We start from the raw sequence: 21335 nt of genomic DNA, 5'->3' as shown, positions 1-21335 counted from the left end.
TGTCCTTGAGGGCTAAATCTTCAGGACTTCAGGCCTCTGATTCCCTACCCCACCCCCTGACCAGCTTTTCTTATCTGGTGTGAACTTCCAGGGCAGAGATTGTAACTTTTTCTCACTTTCCTGGAATAGGGAGGGCAATCCTTGCCTCAGTCTGGTGAAGCCACGACCCCCAGGCTCCAGCCACGGTGTCACTACAGCGGCGGTTCTCAGCCTTCCTAACCCCGGCGACCCTTTTACAGCTCCTCATGTTGTTGGGAGCCCCCCAACGATAAAGTCATTTTCCTTGCTACTTCATAACCGTACATTAGCTAGTGTTGTGAACCATGACGGAAATATCTGATAAGCATGCTATCTGGTCGAGGCCACATGTTGAGAACCGCTGCTTCAAACCATTAAATCTTTTGTTATTATGTATGTGCATGGTGGGGAGTGGGGCGGGAGGTAGCAAGTGTCGCATTGCACCTGTGGAGGTCAGAGGACAGCCTGGGGAGTCTGGTCTCTCCTCCTACCTTTACGTGGGCTCTGAGACTAAAATTCCAGCAGCCAGATTGGCATCCCAAGCAGCCTTTTCCCTCGGAGCCATCTCTCCCACCCTCAAGGAGCGTTTTAAGAGTAACTCCCTCCTTCCTTGCTCCGGGAAGAACTTCTACCCAACCCGTTTGGGATGGTCCCTGTCGTCCCTATTTTATAAGTCTGTTCCCCAGTGTTGTAACAAATCAGTAGTTTTTAAAGTTTGTTTCCACCAGACACTGGCGGGGTTCTGCAAATCCACCGGGCCGTGCCTGGGACAGGGTATGTAGAGTCCTGTAGAGCACCAGAGCACGAGTCGCGAAGCACTGCTCATCAGTCAGTCATGATCTGTGTCTGTTTAGTGCAAACACAGCCCACCCCTCCTCCCAGAAGGCAGCACTTTAGGAAGAAGCGCCGAACTCGCCTGGAGAATCGGAGTAGCGACAGTGGTTCTGCTTTCGTCCCGCGAGCTGGTCGAAAACTTAACTCAGAGCTCACCTGCTACCTACTTTTGTTGGGCACGTTCCTGTGGTGCACAGCGTGGCTAAAGCTCACACACAAGTTCTTCCTAAAAGCTCCCACCCCACCCCACCCAAACCCAGGTTTCCCCAATTACAGCTCAGGGCTGGAAGCCTGGCCCAGTTTGGCCTCCGGGTGACCCGCGCCCACCGCGGGCCCCGTGTCCACCGCGGCCGGCACAGTGGAGGCCGTGGGCGGCTACTGTGCAGCGTCTCCGGCCGCGGTGGCCAAGGACAGGTCGCGCGCGCAACTGGAGCGGGCACCGATCGACGGTGCTCCACCGCCCACCCGCTCCTCAAACACCCCGCGGGGCTCGCAGTCCCGGCAGCCAGGGCAGAGACCCCGCCCCAGGGGGCGGGCAAGGCACCGGGTGGGCGTGGGCGCGGGCGTGGCTGCCCCGGGACCGCCCCTCTGGCCGGGCTATAACTCCCCGGAGCGCCCGGCGGCCGCCGGCGGGCGGAGACGCGCGCCTGGCAGTGGTGAGACGGGGCGCGCGGAAGGGACACTCGGGTGGCGGGGCTCCGGGTCACGCTGAGCGGCCCCGAGGGGCCGCCTTCCCCTGGCATCCCAGAAGAGGGAGCGTGGAGCCCAGGTGGTCCCCGAGGGCCGGGAGGAGGTGGCCGCGCTTCCCCCGGGGCCGCCCTCCGCAGCTCTGTCCTTCTCCATCTCTAGGACATGGACTTCGCGCGCCTGTGGCTGGGGCTTCTGCTGCCCGTGGTGGCCGCCCTGGATTTCCGATACCACCACCAGGAAGGGATGGAGGCGTTCCTAAAGAGCGTTGCCCAGAACTACAGTTCCATCACGCACTTGCACAGCATCGGGAAATCCGTGAGAGGTAGGTCGCCCTCCGCGCACATCCCCAACCCTCAGCTCCCGTTCAGAAGTTTACTTAAGGGCAGCATGTGGTCCCCTTGTCCGGGACGCTCCCGGGACGCGCTCCACGCACGCAGGTGAAGCTTGACTTGCCCGGCCGGTGGTTTTGTGCTGTTTCTTGTTTTGTTCGATTTTGTTAGATCGGGGAAGGAGTAAGAAAGAAGAGGGTATTGTTTACCTAGGAGGTGTGTTTTCGTTCAGACATCCTCCTGAGAAGTCTATTTAATCTGACTCAGTTTCTCCCTTTTTGTTGGCTTCCTTGCACACTGACAGGGACTGTTAACGACTGCTTTCTCGAGTTGCTTTTAACCCAGACAGTGCCACCATAGCCTTGCGGAGTTCTATGCGTGTGTGCATTTGGCCCTACGGCTTAAAGTTATGAGAGAAAGCGGTTATATGACCGAAGGCTGCTTTTAGAATATATCCTCTTGAAGGACACGACTGCTGGGTGATGAGTAGCGACGAATGATGACATTCTTGGCATGGTCATGGTTATCACTTGTTTTGCTTTAATTTAGAAACTATATATTTTCGGTGACGGAAGTAGATGTAAATCGTAGGAATTAAGTAATTTGGTCAAGTCACCTAGATGGCGATTTTGTTTGTTTATTTATTTGTTTCATTTCACTCCTGGAGATAAAACCCAGGGCCTCGTGTGTGTTAGGCAAGCACTCTATCGTCGACCTAACCCCACCCCACATCAGATCATTTGGAGTGGGACAAACTTAGCAGCTGTCACTACTGTTCCTTCAGTTTCTGTTACTACACTGATTTCCACCCAAAAGTGGTTACCAGAAAACTTAATGCTTGACATCAAAGATTCGTAAAATTCGTGCGGTTTGGATCTCAGCTTTGGAAGGTGTGTTCAAATTTTAGCACTGATCTTTCGACTCATTTGGGAGTCTCATTAACCATATTACTAAGCAGTCACTTTTTCCTAATGGTTAATATCATGGTTCTTATGTTACAGAAAAATATTGACGTGCAATTTAAAAAATCTTGGACTGTGTAATAGAAGTTTTATTTTTAAACCACATTGCCAAAAATTTGGTGCCAGACATAATCCGAAGTAATTTGGGCTCCACAAGCCCAAACTATAGGGGTTAGTTATGTGAAATTTTATGTCTTGAATCAGTGGATATGTTGGACCTCTCAAAATAATTTTTCCCAAGGGCTAGAGTAGACCAATCTTAAGATTTAAGAATACTAAATGCATTAATAAAAGAAATGCACAGCCCATCTAACTTGCTGCTATTCAATCATTTTGAAACTATGAGGTTATGGGTTGCTGGAAATACAAGTACTAAACGACTCATGTGTTTTTGTGTTTCCAAACTCAAGGCGCTTGTGACAGATGGGTAGGACTCTCTGACTGTGACATGACTCAGCCACTCTGATCTGTCCCACCTGAAATCTAACCACAGGAATAGCGAAAGCAATAGACTTGCCTTTGATTTTAGCCTCGTATGCACATTAGTGGTTAAGGAATAGAGGGGTTATCATATAAAAATAAGCTTTGGCACCAGCCTCAAGTGTTTGTGTTGCATAATGTGTCTCTAAATAATTACTTGGATCAGAAAAAAAAAAAAATCCCAAATCTGTCACTGGTTCCAGGTAGTGGGTTAAACTACACCTGTGACTAGGAACCGGTTGCCAGGGTAACCCCTGCATTTTAGTGTGATGACTGAGGCATGGCTCTTCCCACTAGTTAAGAAGCTTCCCCTGGACATTTTGCCCTCTGGTGTGGGATGTGTGCACTCAGCAAGCAGGTTTTACTCTAGATTTACTTTCTTCTGTTATTATGGACAACCTCCTCCAGAAGAGGACATAATGCAACACTGACCAAATGCATCTTGGGTTTCATAAATATCCGTCACATTTCTGTTGCCACAATTACAGATTTAACTTTTTTCCTGTTTCACACTGACTTACTATTTATCTTTAGTAAATATGATTTGGACTAGTGATTTGAATTCTCTTGATTTTTATATGCTGGTTATGTGTATTTTCTTAGTCACTTGCCTCCTTGGGACAGTGAAATACTTTTTGGTTATTTCTATTATAAATGATGATATAAATCTATTGGTAACATATCTTACATACTTCTCTTATAACTGACTTTTCTAAGGTTATTTAATTTTATTCTATGTATGTGTGTCTTGCATGTTTCACTACATGCATGCAGTGCCCACATAATCCAAAGAGAGCATCGTGTCCCTTGGAAATGGAGTTCTAGCTGCAGTGAGCCTCCGTGTGGGTGCTGGGAATTGAACTCCAGTCTTCTGGAGAAGCTGCTAGTGCTCTTAACCAGTGAACCATCTTTCCAGATGTGAACTTTTATTTTTAAAAAATTGAAACCCACACAATAGGTGAGCACAAATGTACTTTTTGGTCAGACTTGAGGCTTTGAAGGAGTTCTTACGACCTACTGACATAGTGTAGAAAAATCTTAGATCAAACAAGAGAAACAGCTCAAACCTGATCACCAAGTCTGGATATTTTTAAAGGGCACAATATTCGATATCTGTATGTGTGTGTGTGTGTCTTGCGGGAATGTGCATGCGAAATGAATTGCATATTTGTTGAACAAAGATGTATCCCATCCGGTGCTTGCCATCAGGCATCCTCTTTCAGATACAAATATATTTATGATTAATTTCTCAGGCTTAGCTCTCTACACCTCACCAAATCAGTTTAGAACAGTTGCTTGCTCTTTTTGTTGTTTTGTTTTGTTTTTTGGGCTTTTTTTCTTAAAGGGTTTTGGATTTTGTTTGTTTTGTTTGTTTATTGAGACAGGGTCTCACTATATAGCTCTGGCTATCCTTGAAAAAACTCACTCTGTAGCTCAGGCTGGTCTTGAACTCACAGAGATCTGTCTGCTTCTTCCTGAGTGCTGGAATTAAAAGTCTGTGCCACCATGGCTGTCTTAAAAGAGGGTTTTAAATGTAGCTTTGGTTGGCCTTGAACTCACTGCAGAGCACTACAGGCTTGCCTAATCACATGATCTGAGCGGGACTCTGCAGATGTGGTCAGCGAAGCAAACTGCTGAAGGAGGTAAGAATGAAAACCAGCACAGATTGACTTCCTCAGCCTGGATCAGACTTCAGAGAGTCTAATAATAGGTGATTCCCAATGGATTTAAGCCCAGCATATTTTTGAAAAAAGTTTCCTGGTGTAATACAATCCCCATTGCACAAGGAAGCACAATTACATTGAAATTCAACTCAGGGTACATGTCATTTCTTCCAAGAAGATGGATTCTAGAGATACATACACTACCTGTACTAGCTTAAGGGCTTACGGGTCTGGCCTGGTCTCGGTCAAACAGATAGCGTAGAGGTCATCTGGACTGTTAGTCACCTCTGGTCCTGGCTGTGGAGCTTGGGCGAGCCTCTGGCTATCGGGGTTATTTAGATTACTAGCCACCTCCAGACCTGGTGGTAAGAGCTTGGTGTGACCTGGCTGGCCGGACAGATAACACAGATTACCCAGGCTGTCAATCACTTCCAACTCTCAGCTTTCTGGAGGGAAGAACAGGTTTTTCATCTTTCCCATTGGAAAGACAATCCCGCGTGATTCACATTCCTGGTTTCTCTGGAGGTCTGTAGTGCAAGGACCTCTGTGCCCCAACAAAGGTCCTCTTAATTCAGCTGTCACAGTACTGGAATTGCAAGCATGTGCCATCACACCCAGCAAAGGCTGACTTTCAATAGATTACAGCAAAAAGAGCTGTTTATTACGAGTAAAGGAGCATTTGACATGAGTTTTTCAGTATCTGAGTTGAGGGTCTTCTCTTGTCCATTACTAATTCTAACCTTTATTTCATCTGAATAAGCAGTGTTGCAAGGTAAAGGGGTAGGAACTCTATTACCAGCTACCTTCCATTTTCATAATGTTTGAATATAACATTTCAACATCACTGACTCAAGTGGCATTATCCTGGAGAACATGTTGAATGGCTCGTGCAGAAGTTCATTAGAAGACTCAAACTCGGGTTCTGCACAGTGGGTTTGTTCCGTGATGTCCTGCTACACAAGCATAAGGGCCTGAGTTCATACCCAACACGCATATAAAAGGCTGTGTGTGGTGCCGTGGATGTGTAGCTCCATCTGGGTACGCAGCGATTCGAGCCTGCTAATCTTCCAGGCACATCTCCTTTCTCTTTGGGGACACACCTCGCCACCGATGGAAGTGATAACTATTTGGTCGATTTCTAAGCTTTTCCCGTGATGTGCAGTGCCTTGTTGAGCATCCTCGTAGCTAAGGACAGGCCTTGGAAACGTGGTACCCAAGTTCAACCTTTAGATCCTCAACGTTGCAGCCGTGTATCCTGAGCCTGACCCAAAGCCAGTGCTGTGTATGTAAGATATGCATGGCCAAATAATTTTGTACATATAACGAAAAAAAGTCTTTTTAAAATAATTCATTGAGTTGGTGAGATGGCACCACTGGTAAAGGCACTTGATGCCAAACCTGATGTGACTCAAGACTGAGCCCTGGAAGAACCACACTCTACAAGTTGTCTTTTGACATCGACATATGTGCTGTGGCGAACATGCACCACACACTCACACACTCACACACACATCACACACTCACACACACCACGCACTCACACACATCACACACTCACACACATCACACACTCACACACATATCACACACTCACACACACACCACACACTCACACACATCACACACTCACACACATCACGCACTCACACACACACACACATCACACACTTACACACACTCACACACATCACACACACACACTCACACACATCACACACTCACACACACATCACACACTCACACACATCACGCACTCACACACACTCACACACATCACACACTCACACACATCATGCACTCACACACACACATCACACACTTACACACACTCACACACATCACACACACTCACACACAGTCACACTCACACACACATCACACACACACTCACACACTCTAATTTTTAAAATAATTTATTTTAAATTTTAAATTTTAAAATAATTTATTGATTTATAGTATATGGGGGAATCTTCTAAAAGTTGCACTATTTGTAATAGCTCCTTCCATGATTAGCTGGAAAGATCACCGCAGTGGCTTTTTGTTATGGTTAAAGCATGAGGAGGGTTTCTTTCTCACTTCTTTCTCCAGGATCACACATCTCACTTCCACGTTGGTTGGAGACTATGTGCCATCTCAGCTGTTCAGAAATCTCCCCAGAATCGGCTTAGATTCGTGCCCCACAGCGAGGAGACCAAGCCTACAAGTGCCCTCTCTCATGCTCTCCTGCTCTTGACTGGACAGGCTTTAGCGAGTGGTTTATCCGGGAGGGAAAATGAGCCATGCATATAAAATTTGAGCACAACAGTTGGTTTTCATCACATTCTGTTCATTTTCCAAACACACTCCCCAAAACCGATTTGCTTGAGCTCCTATACAGAGTGATGAAAATATTAACCTATCCAGTACTAAACCCCAAGACAAACACTTAAGCCCTGGGCTCACCTCTCACCGCCCATGCGTGTGGGTTAGTCAGATGTGCTCAGCAAGCTTTTCCTTTTTAACAAACCTAACCAATAAAGCCATGTTTTATAACTATTCGGGGGTCTTAAAAATATACTACCTTCTTCAAATGTAAGGAAATGCGTTACATATCCTCTGCACTTCCAGTGTGATATTTTAAGTGGAAATGGAGACAGAATATCCAAAGATAAGCCAGCATTTTACTTTGCTTCATTTATAGCTGTGCACTCCGAATCTCAAATACTTCTATACAGAAACACTTTAGGAACTTTAAAAAGTAAAAGTGATAGCCCGCATCAAGTAACTTTTATGTTTTCTCGAAGTGTGTGTGTGTGTGTGTGTGTGTGTGTGTGTGAGAGAGAGAGAGAGAGAGAGAGAGAGAGAGAGAGAGAGAGAGAGAGGAGAGACCTGGTCACTCTGACAGTGATACGCAACTCTATTATCACTACCTTGATTTATGTGCCAAGAGCTGGAGCTGAAGAAATAGTTCAGCTGTTAAGAGCCCTTGTTGCTCTTCCAGAGGACTGGAGCCCAGCACTCACTGCCTAGAACTTCAGCTCTAGAGGACACAATGCTCTCTTCAGGTTTCTGAGGGTACACACTGACACACACACACATAGCACACACACACACACATACACACACACAGCATATACACACTCACACACACACTCACACTAAAATAAATCTCTTACAAATAAGAATTGGGATTAAATAAATTATCCACTGTTGGTAACAAAGGCTTGATTGACTAAAATCAAAATCTGTTTTGGCCAAGAACTGAATTTGCAGCCTTTTTGCTGCAAGGTTTCCCAGCTGTCCTTGCCTCTGCCCCTCTGCCTGTCCCCACTTGCCCCTGAACCCTATGATTCTAAGAGTTGACAAGGGTATTAAACATCCTTCACGAGCAGAGTGATCCCCAGTGCGATTCTTTGATCCCTTCTCGGTATTCATAGTTGCACCAATACTTTGAATTCCATACTCTAGCTCCAGTGGCCGCCATGTTGGGTTAGGAAGCACACGGAAAAAGGTAGGCCAGCATACTTGTCTGGGGGCTGACACCTTGAGCTTGAGCTGTTGAGCTCATTGAAGACAGCACCGCCCCCTTGGGGGGAGTTTTGGGGAAAGTAAAGGGATGATTTAGGTCTGTGGGAGACTAGCGAAGCACAGAATAAGTCACTCAAGCTGAAAAATTGTGTTTTCTAATTTTCTAATGTCCTCCATAGGTGAAAGACCTATCCAATACCTACACCCAAAACAAGGTTGATGTACAAAACAAATATTTTCCCTCACAGTTTTAACGTACAAGGAACTGTCCAGGAAATTCAGCTGTAGGCAAATTGACAGACAATAACATTGTTTTGCTCTCCACTTAATTGTGAGATATTTTCACACCCTCTAAAGCCGTCCCCAGTGTCCACAGAGGTGAACCTTCTTCGTTTGGAACCTGTATTCAAATGTGACTTTCTCCTTGTCTTCTGGTGGCGTCGCCTCAAGAGTTCTTACAATTTAGGATCATATTTCATATAATTCCCTCTACATGCAGTTTGAACATCAGACTGACCCTCTTAAAACTATGCACATAAATGTAAACCATATATACCATCTTTCAAGCAGTAAAGAATATACCTGAATTATTCCCCAAGAGACTGAAGGGTTCTGTCCCCTCTTTTGCCCTTGGTCCCCATGAACACTGACCAGAGTGGTGTTAGAGAAAGAGAGGGTAACTATTTTCATTTTAAGTGGGACACTCTCTTCTGTGACAGCGTAGGCAGCTGTCACGTGGGAGGCACAGACTCATGTACAACATGCAGCGGTTTCACGGAGCTTTCTTATGTTTTAAAGGGAGATTAATTTGCACTTTACCAATAGCACAGAGGCACAGAGTTAAATTTCATGAAGGGTCTGCACAGTGGAGAATGATCGTTTTATTTTTCCCCTTGCTCTTTCGGAGTCAACTGTAATAAATATAACCTGTGGGTCTATACAGCCACATCCCTCTTCTGAGAACCAGAAAGATAAACTGGGAAATGCCATCGTAGCAAGTCATACTTGTAAGTGTTTTCAGGCTGTGGTAAGCCATCCTAGCGCATCATGGTAGTTGCAGAGACTTCCAGGCCTGATGCAGAAAGATCTTTGGCCAATTGATTCTTGATGGGAGGTGAGGGCCAGCCCTTTCTGCAGGCTCATGAGAGGTTGAGGGTAGCAGTAAAGAATGTGTTTCCACATTGCTGTGCCTCACACTTGCTATTAGGGGGAAGCCAATGAAAGGGAAGGCCGGTCTTGATAATTGCTGTGAAGAGCAGAGAGGGTTTTAAGTCAGGGCTGGGCTGCTGTCAGCTTGGGGAGATGATTGCTGCAATGCAGCTGTAGGGCAGACCAGCATTTACAGTCTGGGAGAGCTCGGAGCCAACAAAGGAAGGAGAAAAGAAGTCAGTATTGAGACGGATGGGAGCTAAGAGTAGTGGCCACAAGGAGGAGGAGGTACCCCGGGACCCGCGACTCTCCGCTAGGGATTTGCTGGAAGGACTCTTCAGTTGGCTGGTTGGGTCTTTGTTTTTGTTTGGAATGACTTGTAAGTCACGATAAACTCACACTCAAGGCTGTGATTGCAGCAAGGACACAGAAACAGTAGGGCTGAGGCCATGATGGCAAGAGAGGGCTGCAGAGGTTCCGTTCCACCTCAGTTCACGGTTCGCATGTTGCCCGTGTCTTCCCAGCTGTGAACTAGAGACGCGTGCAACATGCCCGAATCCAGGGAAGCCCACTCAAGCCTTGGAATTCAGAGCTCTTCACAGCCCTGTGGCCAACCAGCAGAGGCACAAACCTCTAACGACGCACGTTGCTTTGTTTTGAACCATGTATTTATCCTGATCCACTGCCTCGGGATTCAAAAATAGCATAACTAGTAAGCATTCCAGTGTGTGGTTAGGCTCAGGGTCATTGCCAAGCCTGCAGGTGTTCCCAGAGATAAGCAAGAGCCGAGAGAAAGTAGATTGGCCTCTCAAGGTCATGGTTAATATTAAATGTTGCCGGAAGTCAAAACCGAGAGCCATAAACTTAAGTAATATGACCCAAACTACGGCTAATGAAATTGCGCTTTTCTGTAGACAGGTTTATTTGCTTTAGCTGTTGTTCAGTTGGTGGCCTGTGCTTGCCCAGGAATACAGAGGTAAAGAAGTTAGTTTAAACATGACCCCTGCCCTGAAAGAGTTGTGGGGAGCTAGTAAACATGGGATGATGAGTTCTGGGGCGGGGCAGAGGGGCAGCACAGCAAGGCTGAAGGGTAGTCAGCCCCGGGGAATGGAAGGGGCGGGACAGACAGGGAGCCTGGGGCTGAAGGAGCCCATCGACTCAGAGATACAGATGAAGCCATTGCGGAAGGGCAGGAAGGTGGACTAGGGATCTCAAATGTCCCGGTCAATGCCTCGGCCCTTCATCCAAGTGGGAGCACAACCATCCTGGGGATCAATGCCTTGTAGGAAGGGGACAGGTTCGTTTTCTTGATCGGAAAATTTCTAGTGATTTTATAATTGGATAGGTTTGTTGTTGTTATTATTATTATTATATTTATCTCCCCACCTGTGTGCATGTGTGTGTGTACCACAGTGTTAGTGTGGGGATCAGGGGTCAACTTTTGTGGGTGACCTTAGCACCATGTGGGTCCTAGGCACCAAACTCAGATTGTTGGTCCTTTGCAAGAATGAATATTAGTGTGTGTGTGTGTATGTGTGTGTGTGTGTGTGTGTGTGCAAACAAACATAGGTAGAAGCAAACATATCAGTGTCTCCAGATCAGATAGATTTGGTTCATTACCCCAAATCTGCCATCTATTAGTAATTCATTCATGAGTGCATTTAACACATACTTGTTACTTGAACCCCTGCTGTATACGAGAACCCTTAGGGGGAGGGGGGTATAAAGATCAAAACCCAGGCTTCTTCCTTTCCTGCACTAGAGCTGTGGGAGCTAAAACCCTGTAGCTGTTATGGTTGGGCGTGGCTACAGGCACTGCCCTTTAAGTGACTGATGCCAGCCATTACTAACTAGGAGAACCATGATGACCCCAGGTCTAGTCCCTGGGATGTTTGGAAAAGCTGAGAAACGCTTATGAGGGAAGCTGATGCTTGAACAATAGTTCCAGTACTGCTGGGCAGACTTGCAGGGGAGAGGGACAGAGCTGGCCAGTGCAGAGACTGATGGAACACTACAAGAGGCCCCTCCCACCTCGTGTGAGCCGAAGAGATGGGTCTTACCGACTGGTCAAGGATGAGGGTTTGTTCCAGTGTGTCTCAGTATCTGCACCGTATAACCCACACTCGCTGGGAAATCCAGTCTGGGATGCTCAGGTCATGGTGTGCTTTATTTTTTAAAAACAAGAGTGTCCAAAGAACAGTTGTTGAGTCCGGAAGAGATCTTTGACTCCCGTAACTTCTCACTAAAACGGGCAATATTTGTGGCCCCGGGGGAGCTGTTTCCACTGGACATTCTGTTCTTAGCCCTTGGGAGACTGCGTCCCCAGGAATAAACAGCATGTGTGATGGTTAGCAATGCAGCTGCTCTGCTTCACTGGCCCGCAAATCCTCACTCTCGTGAATGAAACACTGTCATGCTCCGTTTGCAGATAAGCAACTGTGGCTCAGGGAAAGTGGCGTAGCTCGTAAGGAATGGAGTTTTGTCAGGGTTCAGAACCCCAGTTCCTGTTTTCTCATAGGTCTCTAGGACATGGAAGCTTCAGTAGAGTTCAGCTGGGCTCATTCCTGGGCGAGGAGACAGGAACACTTAGGTCTCCTCGCTCCAAGCCAGAGCATCGCAGCTTGGATGTCTACATTGGGTTTCCACATGAGATCTCACAGGGATATACGTTCCACCTAGGAGTGAGTTTCGCGAAGAGTCCTGTATTGACTTGGTAAAGTAAACTGAGCATGCGCCTTCAGGAGCAAACTGAGCATGCTCTGTAAGTCCTGGAGACACACGTGATAACAGTCCCTGCATTTTGGGAGGCAGCATTCTATTTGAGACGTGCACGTGGGACACTGTACAGAGGTCTGGACCCCTCTGAACTTGATCAAGATAAGATGGTTAAGAAATATTGAGTGCATCCCTGTATTAAGCTAAAGGTGACTTGACAGATCTCCTGTGATAGGTTAGCCAAAGATCCCGCTCTTGACCTCCCCCGCTCTGGCACCCTTACCCTTTCTGTCGAGTTGCCTGCACTCAGGAGCCTATCTGCTCACAACCGAGCTTCAGATTTAGACTATGTGGGAGAACTAGGTGGAATAAGAGACAGAGAGGGAGAGGGAGGGAGGGGGGAGCGCCATCAGGGACATGTGGCATCCCAGACATCGTAGGTACTTAGAATGCCGGTCTACTGGGGCAAGACAGGCTGACGTCAGCAAGCACTCAACAAGCAGGGCAGAGTCTACTCAGCTCCTTCCCAGGCTGGGAGAAGATTCCAGTGCAGTCCTTAGGTGTGGGGAGCCAGTCCTGAGCTGCTGAGGTCCTCTGCATCCTGGGAAGGAGCGTCTCCGTTCACACAGGTCCTTAAGTCCTCACCACCGTACCGGCAAGTGGAGACAGGAGCGAGTTAAGAGTAACCTCTGGCTGACAAAACACTGAAGCTTGCTCGGTCAGCATTTCCTCTAAGGAATTACATTACAGGCGGCTATAAAGGTGCGTGTGATCTTACGAGAAGCCGTTCGATGCGGAGGAGGAAGCTAGGGAAACAACAGGCTGGTGGCGTGGAAGAGGTCGCAGCGCTAAAGGCAACTTGCCAAGTGTTTGTGTCCAAAACTATGTTAGGTTCATAGGTCACAGATCTCAGAGGTCATAAATGACCAATGAGAACTTTATAATGGCTTTTCTTATTTTGACATCACCCAATAACAAGTAGTCAATGGTATTTGTTGGGGGGGGGGGAGGAAGAAGGCCACCGCTCTAATCTCAAAACTCAGGAGGCAGAGGTGGGCGGGTCTCTGGGAATTCCAGGACAGCCTGGTCTACAGAGCGAGTTCCAGGACAGCCAAGACTACACAGAGAAACCCTGTCTCCAAAAATAAAAATAAAGAGAGAGGAAGGGAGGGAGGAAAGGAAGAAGGAAGGGAGGACGGAAGGAAGGGAGGGAGGGAGGAAGTCAGGGAGGAAGTCGGTCCCTGAACTAGGTAGACACATGAAAACAAACTGGCAGTCATCTTGATGCTAGTGATGCAGATACCTCTTGATGTAGCTAACCGGCGTCAGGCCTTAGACTTTGCAGGCAAGCTCTGCACCTCTGAGCTTTGTCTCCAGACTGTCATCTTGAGTTTTGAAAACGTAGACAGAGGTCTTCCCAGCAGTTATAGGAACCATAATAAGAGGAAAACGCCTATTTATGTGTTTACCCCAAACTCACAGATATGTGTACACGATACAGACCGCATTGCTCTTAGAAAGACCCAAAGCCTACATGGCAGCCCATAATTATCTCTATGTCCAGGTCAGGGGGATCCAGGTCTCTCTTCTGGCCTCCGTGAGCACCAGGCATGCATGTAACACATATCCACGCATACATGCAGACAAGCACTCATACACATAAAATAAAAACAGGCCTAGATGCCATCTTGCACATGCACACTTGTGAGTAGCAAACCGTGCCTTTTCTGTCACTAGCTGTGTGTGTGGCTGTGCCCTTGCAGTGACCAAACAGGAATTTCAGCTTGTGGGGGTTTCTAATTTTTTCTGGACTTTTACATTTGCTTTGGGAAATCCCTGTCTCAGTCAAATGCTTAAAGTCACATTCAGGGATAACGTAGTAGTTAATCTTGGGGAAAGACAACCCAGTTTTCTCTGCCACCCTTTGTCTTTTCCCATTGTCCCCCAACATAGATTTTTTTTTTTTCCTATCCCAAGGAAACCTTTGACAGACTACAAACAGGGATGGAGATTTGCTGCCAGGGTTACAACAGTAAGAAGCAAAAATCAGCCACCTGAAACCGACAGATTTTGTTATATGGTTTAGCACAATTATCGTTTTTTGGTTTTGTTTTGTGTTTTGTTTTGGTAATTGTTTTTAAAAATCCTCCTGTGGAAGGAACATAGAAGAAAACAATCTGAGAAGTGAGGCATCATCTTTGTTTTCAAGTGTTTATTATAAATCCTTCTAAACAGCCACTTGTGCAAGCTTCATATTCAATCTAGACCTGTGTTACCCGGGGCAGATGAGGAAGGCTGGTGGACAGATCTAATCTCACCATTAAAGAGCATGTCGAGTTGGGATATGCTACAACTGTCCCTTTCAGGCGGGCAGGGAGTGAGACAGGGTTTCTCGGTGTAGCCCTGGCTGTCCTGGAACTCACCCTGTAGACCAGTCTGGCCTCAAACTCAGATCTGCCTGTCTCTGGCTACTGAGTGCTGGCGCCACCACAGCCCAACATATATTTTTGTTTTTGAGACATGGTCTCAGTTCATATTTCTGCCTGGTGTGGAACTTGCTATGTAGACCAGGCTGGTCTGGAACTCACAGAACTCCACTTGCTTCTGCCCTCCCAACTGAAAACATTTCTTTAAAAAAAAAGTCGTGCGACATATGTTTACAGTGACTAGTCATATTTAACTCCTCACATTGGTTTTTAAAAATTAATAATATAATACACCTCACAGCACTGAACTGTAACTTAGTAAATTGTGTGGTGTGCAAATTGTATCTTAATAGAGATTTTTATTTTAAGAAAACAGAAAATCGGTAAGGTTATGATAAACCCCATCAATGGGATAGGACACAACTTTATAAGGATAGAGTAGATGTACTTTAACCTGGCACAATGCCCCGAACACACTGTGAGGTAAGGGGCTCAGGCACAAGCGTGTTTCTGGTCATCTGCAACCCTGGTCTGTGGGCATCACCCTTGCCAGAACCACAGTGCAGCCTGCCCTTCCCTTCTTACCTGGTCTTGGCCAGCAGGTGCCCACCCCATCCTTGTAAACTGCTTTGTAATTGCTCTGTGCTATGACTTTTGTCGTGATCCTACTAATCATTCCATGACGGTGAGCATTATTTCAGACATGCTGTGGTAAGGCCCTTTGAACCAGCACAGGGCACAGCCATTTCCCAGGGTGGTTGCCGGTGCACCAAGAGCTCCGCACAGACATTGGTGCGGTCCTGGTAGATCCTGACAGTTCCTCTTCCTATGAAGAGATGCTGTTTGTGCTCCGATCTTACGTTTGTCCCACTTAAAATCCCTCCACTTTAAATGCCAGTTTAGTGGCTGAAATTGAGAAGGAGTGAGTTTTCTCATTATCTAGCAGTAAGATATAGGACACAGCCCAAGTGTCCCCTACCCTCCAGCCAGGCCTCCCCAACACAGTTCCCTGAATCTGCCCAAACAGCATCACCAGCTGGAGATGGCGCCTCTGGTACATGAGTCTGTGGGCACATTTCATACTGAAGCCGCAGCAGTGGGGGAAGGCGTTTTCTTCTGCCTTCCTCCACTGGCGTACAATGCGGAACATCTCTCCATGCACTTAATTACCATCTGCATAACGTCTTTGGTGAGGTGTCTATAAAAATCTTTGATCCACTTTGTAGCCAACTGGTTTATTTTGAGACGTGGTCTCACACAGTCCCGGCTATGGAGTGTGCTGTGTAGCTGAGGGGTAGCCTTGAGTTCTGGATCCCCTTGACTCTCACCCCAAGGTCTGGGATTTTTAGGTATGTGCCACCGTACCCGTGGAGTGGTAGGCGTTCCAAGAGTTCTTTCTGTGTCTTTGATAAAAGTCTAGGGTCAGATGTGGCTTCTGCCCATATTTTCGCCCAGCCCAAGGCTTGTCTTTCACCATCTGAATCCTTCAGGTTTTTGCTTTGAAGTGTTTCAACCTTATAAAAAAAAAAAGGCAAAAATACCCAACTTCACACATTCCCCCCATATTCATATTCTGTCACATTTACTTTGTCTCATATGGATTCTATTGTTTTGTTGTTGTTGTTTGACATTGAGTTTCTCTCTGTAGCCCTAACTGTCCTGGAACTCGCTCTGTAGACCAGGCTGGCCTCAAATTCAGAGATCCACCTCCCTCTGCCTGCCAAGTGTTGGGATTAAAGGTGTGTGCCACCCACCACCACTTGGCTGAGTTCTGTTGATTTTTCTGAACCATTAGAGGCAGTAACCAGAGTGCCACATCCCCTCTAAACACTTCACCATGAGCCTAAATACAATTTCCACCTAGTCACAACACACCATCTTTATATGTATGGGTATTCTTCCTATACGTATGTCTGCTATGTGTTTACCTGGTGCCTGTGGAGATCAGAAAAGGACATTGGACACCCGGTTGCCATGTGGTCTTGAGAATTGAAGTCCTCTATAAGGGCAGCCAAGAGCCATCTGTCCAGACTTTTAACACGGGACAATCCCTTTGCCCTGTGTTCATTCACATCAGCCAATCATACTGAACAAACTTCCTGTTGTTGATTGATTCCCAATGAGCCGACTCCTGTCCACAAGCCCTAGGCTAACCGCATTTGATGGTGCCTTGTAGTCTCTCCCTCCGGAGGAGCCAAAGTAGAGATTCTCAACATGGCTTCCAAGCCTCATTAGCATTGAGATAGTTAAAAATCTGCATGGTGACCTCAATCCCTTCAGAAGCAGGCCATGTGAGAAAACATTGTGTAAGATGTTTGTGCTTAACGATCCAACACAGCCAGCAGAGGTGACATCTTCCGACCCTGCCCTCAAGGTGGTGTGAACATGCCACTTCCAGGCTGGGCACTCTGGCATCATGCCCTGGGAATTATGAGTTTGAAATGTGACTTCAGCTGATGCCTGATGGTGTGAGCTTTTGTGACATGGTGTTTTGTTAAGGTCTTGGGAAGCGTGACTTTTCCGAGTCCACACTCCATTTTCCTCGTCATGCACTTCAGTGAGTGTTGGTCTGTTCAGACTGAATGGCAGGCTTCCTGGAGCGTCCGCCTCTGCCGACTGCTGGCCAAGGTCTCCATCATGTGTTTTGGACACTGTTTATATTTGAAATGTTGCTTTAATTGCTATAATGAGGTGCTGGCCAGAAGGGCCTGGGGTTTGTCCTTTAGCAAACACACCCTTGCTGTAGTTTTGATGCCTTTGAAGCTGTTTGTGTTTTGTGGTGCATGGGCTCAAACCCACAGGCTTGACCATGCTAAGAGAAGCGTTATACCACTGGGCCACCTCCTCAACTCGCTGACAGTGTCTGGCACAAATCTAATTGGTCTTAATAACAAAAACCTACAGTCAGATATAGGGGTTAATGCCGAAAGATCAGAGAAGCTGAGCATTTCTTACCTCTACTGAATCCTCAGACCAAAGGGGTGACCCTGTCCCTACAAATTCTCAAGAGTGAATGCAATGAGCTCCTCTCTCTGCCCAGCCACATCACCTTCCCGGTGCTGGGATTAAAGGCGTGTGACTCCCAAGTGCTGAGCTCAAAATCTGTCTACCTCCGCCTCCCAAGCGCTGGGATTAAAGGTGTGCGCCTCCCCTGCCTGTGCAAGCCTGGCAATCAGGGTGTAGTCTCTGGGCCCCGTGCAAAGGTAGAAGGAGAAAACCAACTCCACGAAGTTGTTCTCTGAGCTCTGCACATGCGCTATGGCATGCAAGTCCCTGCCCCTGACTGTAGACATGAGAGGGAGGGAGGGACAGGGAGCGAGGGGGAGAGGGAGGGGGAGGAGACCAGTTAATCTCGAAGGACCCCAATCTCACCGTCGTGGGAGGGCCCTGGCGCCCTCTAGTCTCAACTTCAACAGCAGCCTCTCTCAGTTCTTGTGCTGCACCAAAGAGAAGACTTCAGCAAAAACACAAGCAGGGTTCAAAGTCAAGCAGCCGAGGCTCTAATTAAAGCTAGCAAGGGAGCAACGTATCATCAAGGAAACTTCTCCTTGCAACGGATGGAGACCATGACAGAAAACCACAGCCAGTCAAGACGCAGGAAACAAGTGATTGTGTGGTGGTGCCCAGGACCAAAGAATACGTCTAGAAAGCAACTCCTGCACCTACACGAAGCGCAGGGATGACTGGGGAAGAGGGGGTGGACGTTTGTAACAGCCAGAGGACCAGGAAATCGGCTGTGAGACTGCAATCTCCTAGAAATGTCAGGGAAGCTACACCCACGAGATGACAACACCATGGCTGCCTAAACAAGATGTGGACAAGGATGACACCGGTCGGCACACACGCTAACTTGAAAGCGAGATATCTCACCAAGCATCCTCCTAGACAAGGAACTACAGGCAACCAAAGGATGGGGAAGTAGCTTTCCCTGGGGAAGAACCCCTGTTGGTTATCCCAGGCAACCAAAGGATGGGAAAGTAGCTTTCCCTGGGGAAGAACCCCTGTTGGTTAACCCAGGCAACCAAAGGATGGGGAAGTAGCTTTCCCTGGGGAAGAACCCCTGTTGGTTATCCGGTCCCCAGTGGCAGCCCCGGAGTGATTGACGTACAAGTAGTATTATAGGATTATAGTAGCAGTCAACGGAAAAGAGGCCATGCATTTGAGAGAAAATGGGGTGGAGGAGAAACATGGGAGGCCTTGGAGGGTGGAAGGGGCTGGAAGAACACGATTTTACTTTAATTTCAAATAAGCTTTTTATATACTCCTTAAAATGTAAGAGTCTTGTTAGTCACAGGGCTTAGATGTCTCTTCTCCCTCTTGCCCTTCCCCTGTGTCTCTCCCAAGGCCATCTTCTAGAAAAGGCCCCTTTTACCTAGAACTCAGTCTGGTAAATGTGTAGGATGCAAGGATCTGTCCAAGAGCCCACGCGCACCTAATGTTGCAAAGTTCGCTGGAGGGAAGGGTAGCAATGTTCTCTGCCTTCGCTCCTCTGCTGAAGAAATCCCTAACGTTGCTTTGATGTAGTTTAGATAACATTCACTCACCCACTACCCTGAAGTCCTGTGTTTGGAGCCCTGAGCTGACATAGTGACCACCAGCCATTACCATCATTATCCTACATGCCGTTTCGGGGCCTCGAGTTGACCCACCCATTGGCCTTTATCTTTGGAGACCGGTTGGTTAGTTCATCCTGGGTCTAACTTGTCTGAGGGACATCACCACTGAACTGGAACGCTTCTCTTGATAAAACAGAAATCCCAAAGGACAATACACTATGGGGATTGCATCTTTTAAAACCCAAGTGACTGGAGGTGCAGAGCACGTATGGCAGAGCATGTGCATCGCCTGTGTGAGGCCCCCAGGGTTCAGCCCCGACACCAAAAGCATCTAAGAAATCTCTAAGTACTTGTTTGCCCTGTGGGAGGATGCTCAGCTTTCCATCAGCATTGCTGACCTGCCCTTCCAAAGTGAGCAGGTTCAGTTGCTCTCTCTCCCCCCAAGGGACCAATAAGGGAAGCTGGGACTTTTTATAGTATGAGACCTCTAGAGATTTTATTTTTCAGCTTTGGGGATTTAAAAGCAAGTTTCCTGTCTCTATGTGAAGAAGAAAAGACCTGAGCAAAAGACAGAGAAAATTATGGTGGTTGGGACATGATGTTTTTATGTCTCTTTTTTGAAAACTTGTTCCACGTGACTAGTTTTCAGTTTGCGGTGTGTGGAGGGAAAACAAATGGAAGGAGGCCTACACGGAGAGTAGCAGGAGGAAGAAGGCAAAGGACTCGCCTTGGCTGTTCACTTTGGTTGACGGCACGCACTCCTGGGTCTCTAGGACTCTTAACCGTGTTGAAATCAAACAGAAAAAGAGTCCCATGCCGACTCACCCTCACCATTTCTTTCCCTTTCTCAATTAAAAACGCACCTTCGGGCCGGAGGTGTAGCTCACTGGTAGAGAGAGTGCTTGCACTAAACACTCATGCTCTTGGCAGAGCACACACAAAGCCTGCCGTTGTTCATGCTTTTGCATTTTTTTTAATTTAAAAAAAAAAAGAAATGGGAGGGCATTCATTTAGGAATTAAAACTCCCCAAATCTCCCCCACCCACCTGTTCAGCAAGAAATAAAATGAAGCCTAGCATCAATGCTTCTCTGGTCCATACCAAAACATTCCGTCCCTGGGGCCAGAGGTCTGAGCAGATGAAACCCCATCCTTCGGCGTGTGTTGGCAGAGTCTAACCCAAAGCCAGATGTTGGCTTTGGGCCTCAGGACTCGAGTAGAAGGAAGTGCTCCGAGAAGTCCATCTATTCTGGAATGGGAGACTGACTTCTTCCCAGAGCCCACCCACAGGCACTGTGTTGGCAGGCCACAGGTGTTCCATCAGTCCTGGAAAAACCAAAAACCTCCATCTGACCCCTGGGCCAGGGGAGACGTCAGCTCCAATTGACCTCCTCTGATTTGCCTGTGAACTTAGCGGCTTGTCTGTTGTATCCAGCATACATTTATGATCCTCTACGGTGCCGTGCCAGGACAGTTTGAAATGCACAGAGAATCATGGTTCCTTGCCTGCATGTACACTACGGTTCCAGTAAGTGTGGATGGAGCGTTGCGGGAGGGGTATCCAACCCAGCCTGGGAGAAGGTGGGGTTATGCAGGAGAAGAATAACAAACGTGTTGGAGGCCAAGCGGCCTTTGCCTCTAATCTCAGAGTAAGGCAGAGGCCAGATGACTGCTACAAATTCAACATCAGCTTGTTCTAAACAGCAAGTTCTTGGCCAGCCAGGGCTACACGGGGAAAGCCTATTTCAAAAAGGCAGGAGCTTTTACAGATTAAAGTGGTATCTCTGTGTGTGTGTGTGTGTGTGTGTGTGTTTATGAACACAAAAATAAAAATCAAAACAAAAGTCAATAAGACAAAAATTGGCAAAACAAAATGAAATTAAATTTTTAAAAAGCCCATAAAACGGAGTACATTTTGTGTTGGCCAACTACTGCTGGGCCTGGGGCCCGTCGGGCCTGGCGTGCAGCTGATACACCCAGGGACAGACATCCCATTACAGAAAACTG

At 47.3% G+C, this 21335-nt stretch overlaps 1 protein-coding gene across 2 annotated transcripts in view; it reads left to right on the top strand.

Moving 5' to 3' along the window:
• The window catches only part of Cpm (carboxypeptidase M), a 53741-nt gene that overhangs the window by 9694 nt on the left and 22712 nt on the right, over positions 1 to 21335 (top strand). The window contains exons 1-2 of one of the 2 annotated variants that reach the window (XM_051176206.1): positions 1447 to 1508; positions 1702 to 1868. In XM_051176206.1, coding sequence (XP_051032163.1) covers positions 1705 to 1868 — 164 coding nt within the window. In that variant the 5' untranslated portion in view covers positions 1447 to 1508; positions 1702 to 1704. Of the gene's footprint in view, positions 1 to 1446; positions 1509 to 1701; positions 1869 to 21335 lie in introns of those variants that run through there. The other variant, XM_051176205.1, reaches the window with a different exon arrangement.

This window comes from Phodopus roborovskii, unplaced genomic scaffold (assembly GCF_943737965.1).
Source record: "Phodopus roborovskii unplaced genomic scaffold, PHOROB, whole genome shotgun sequence".
Taxonomy (NCBI): Eukaryota; Metazoa; Chordata; class Mammalia; order Rodentia; family Cricetidae; genus Phodopus; species Phodopus roborovskii.
Note: the sequence above shows the minus strand (reverse complement) of the source record. Positions and strands in the feature narration are given on the sequence as shown.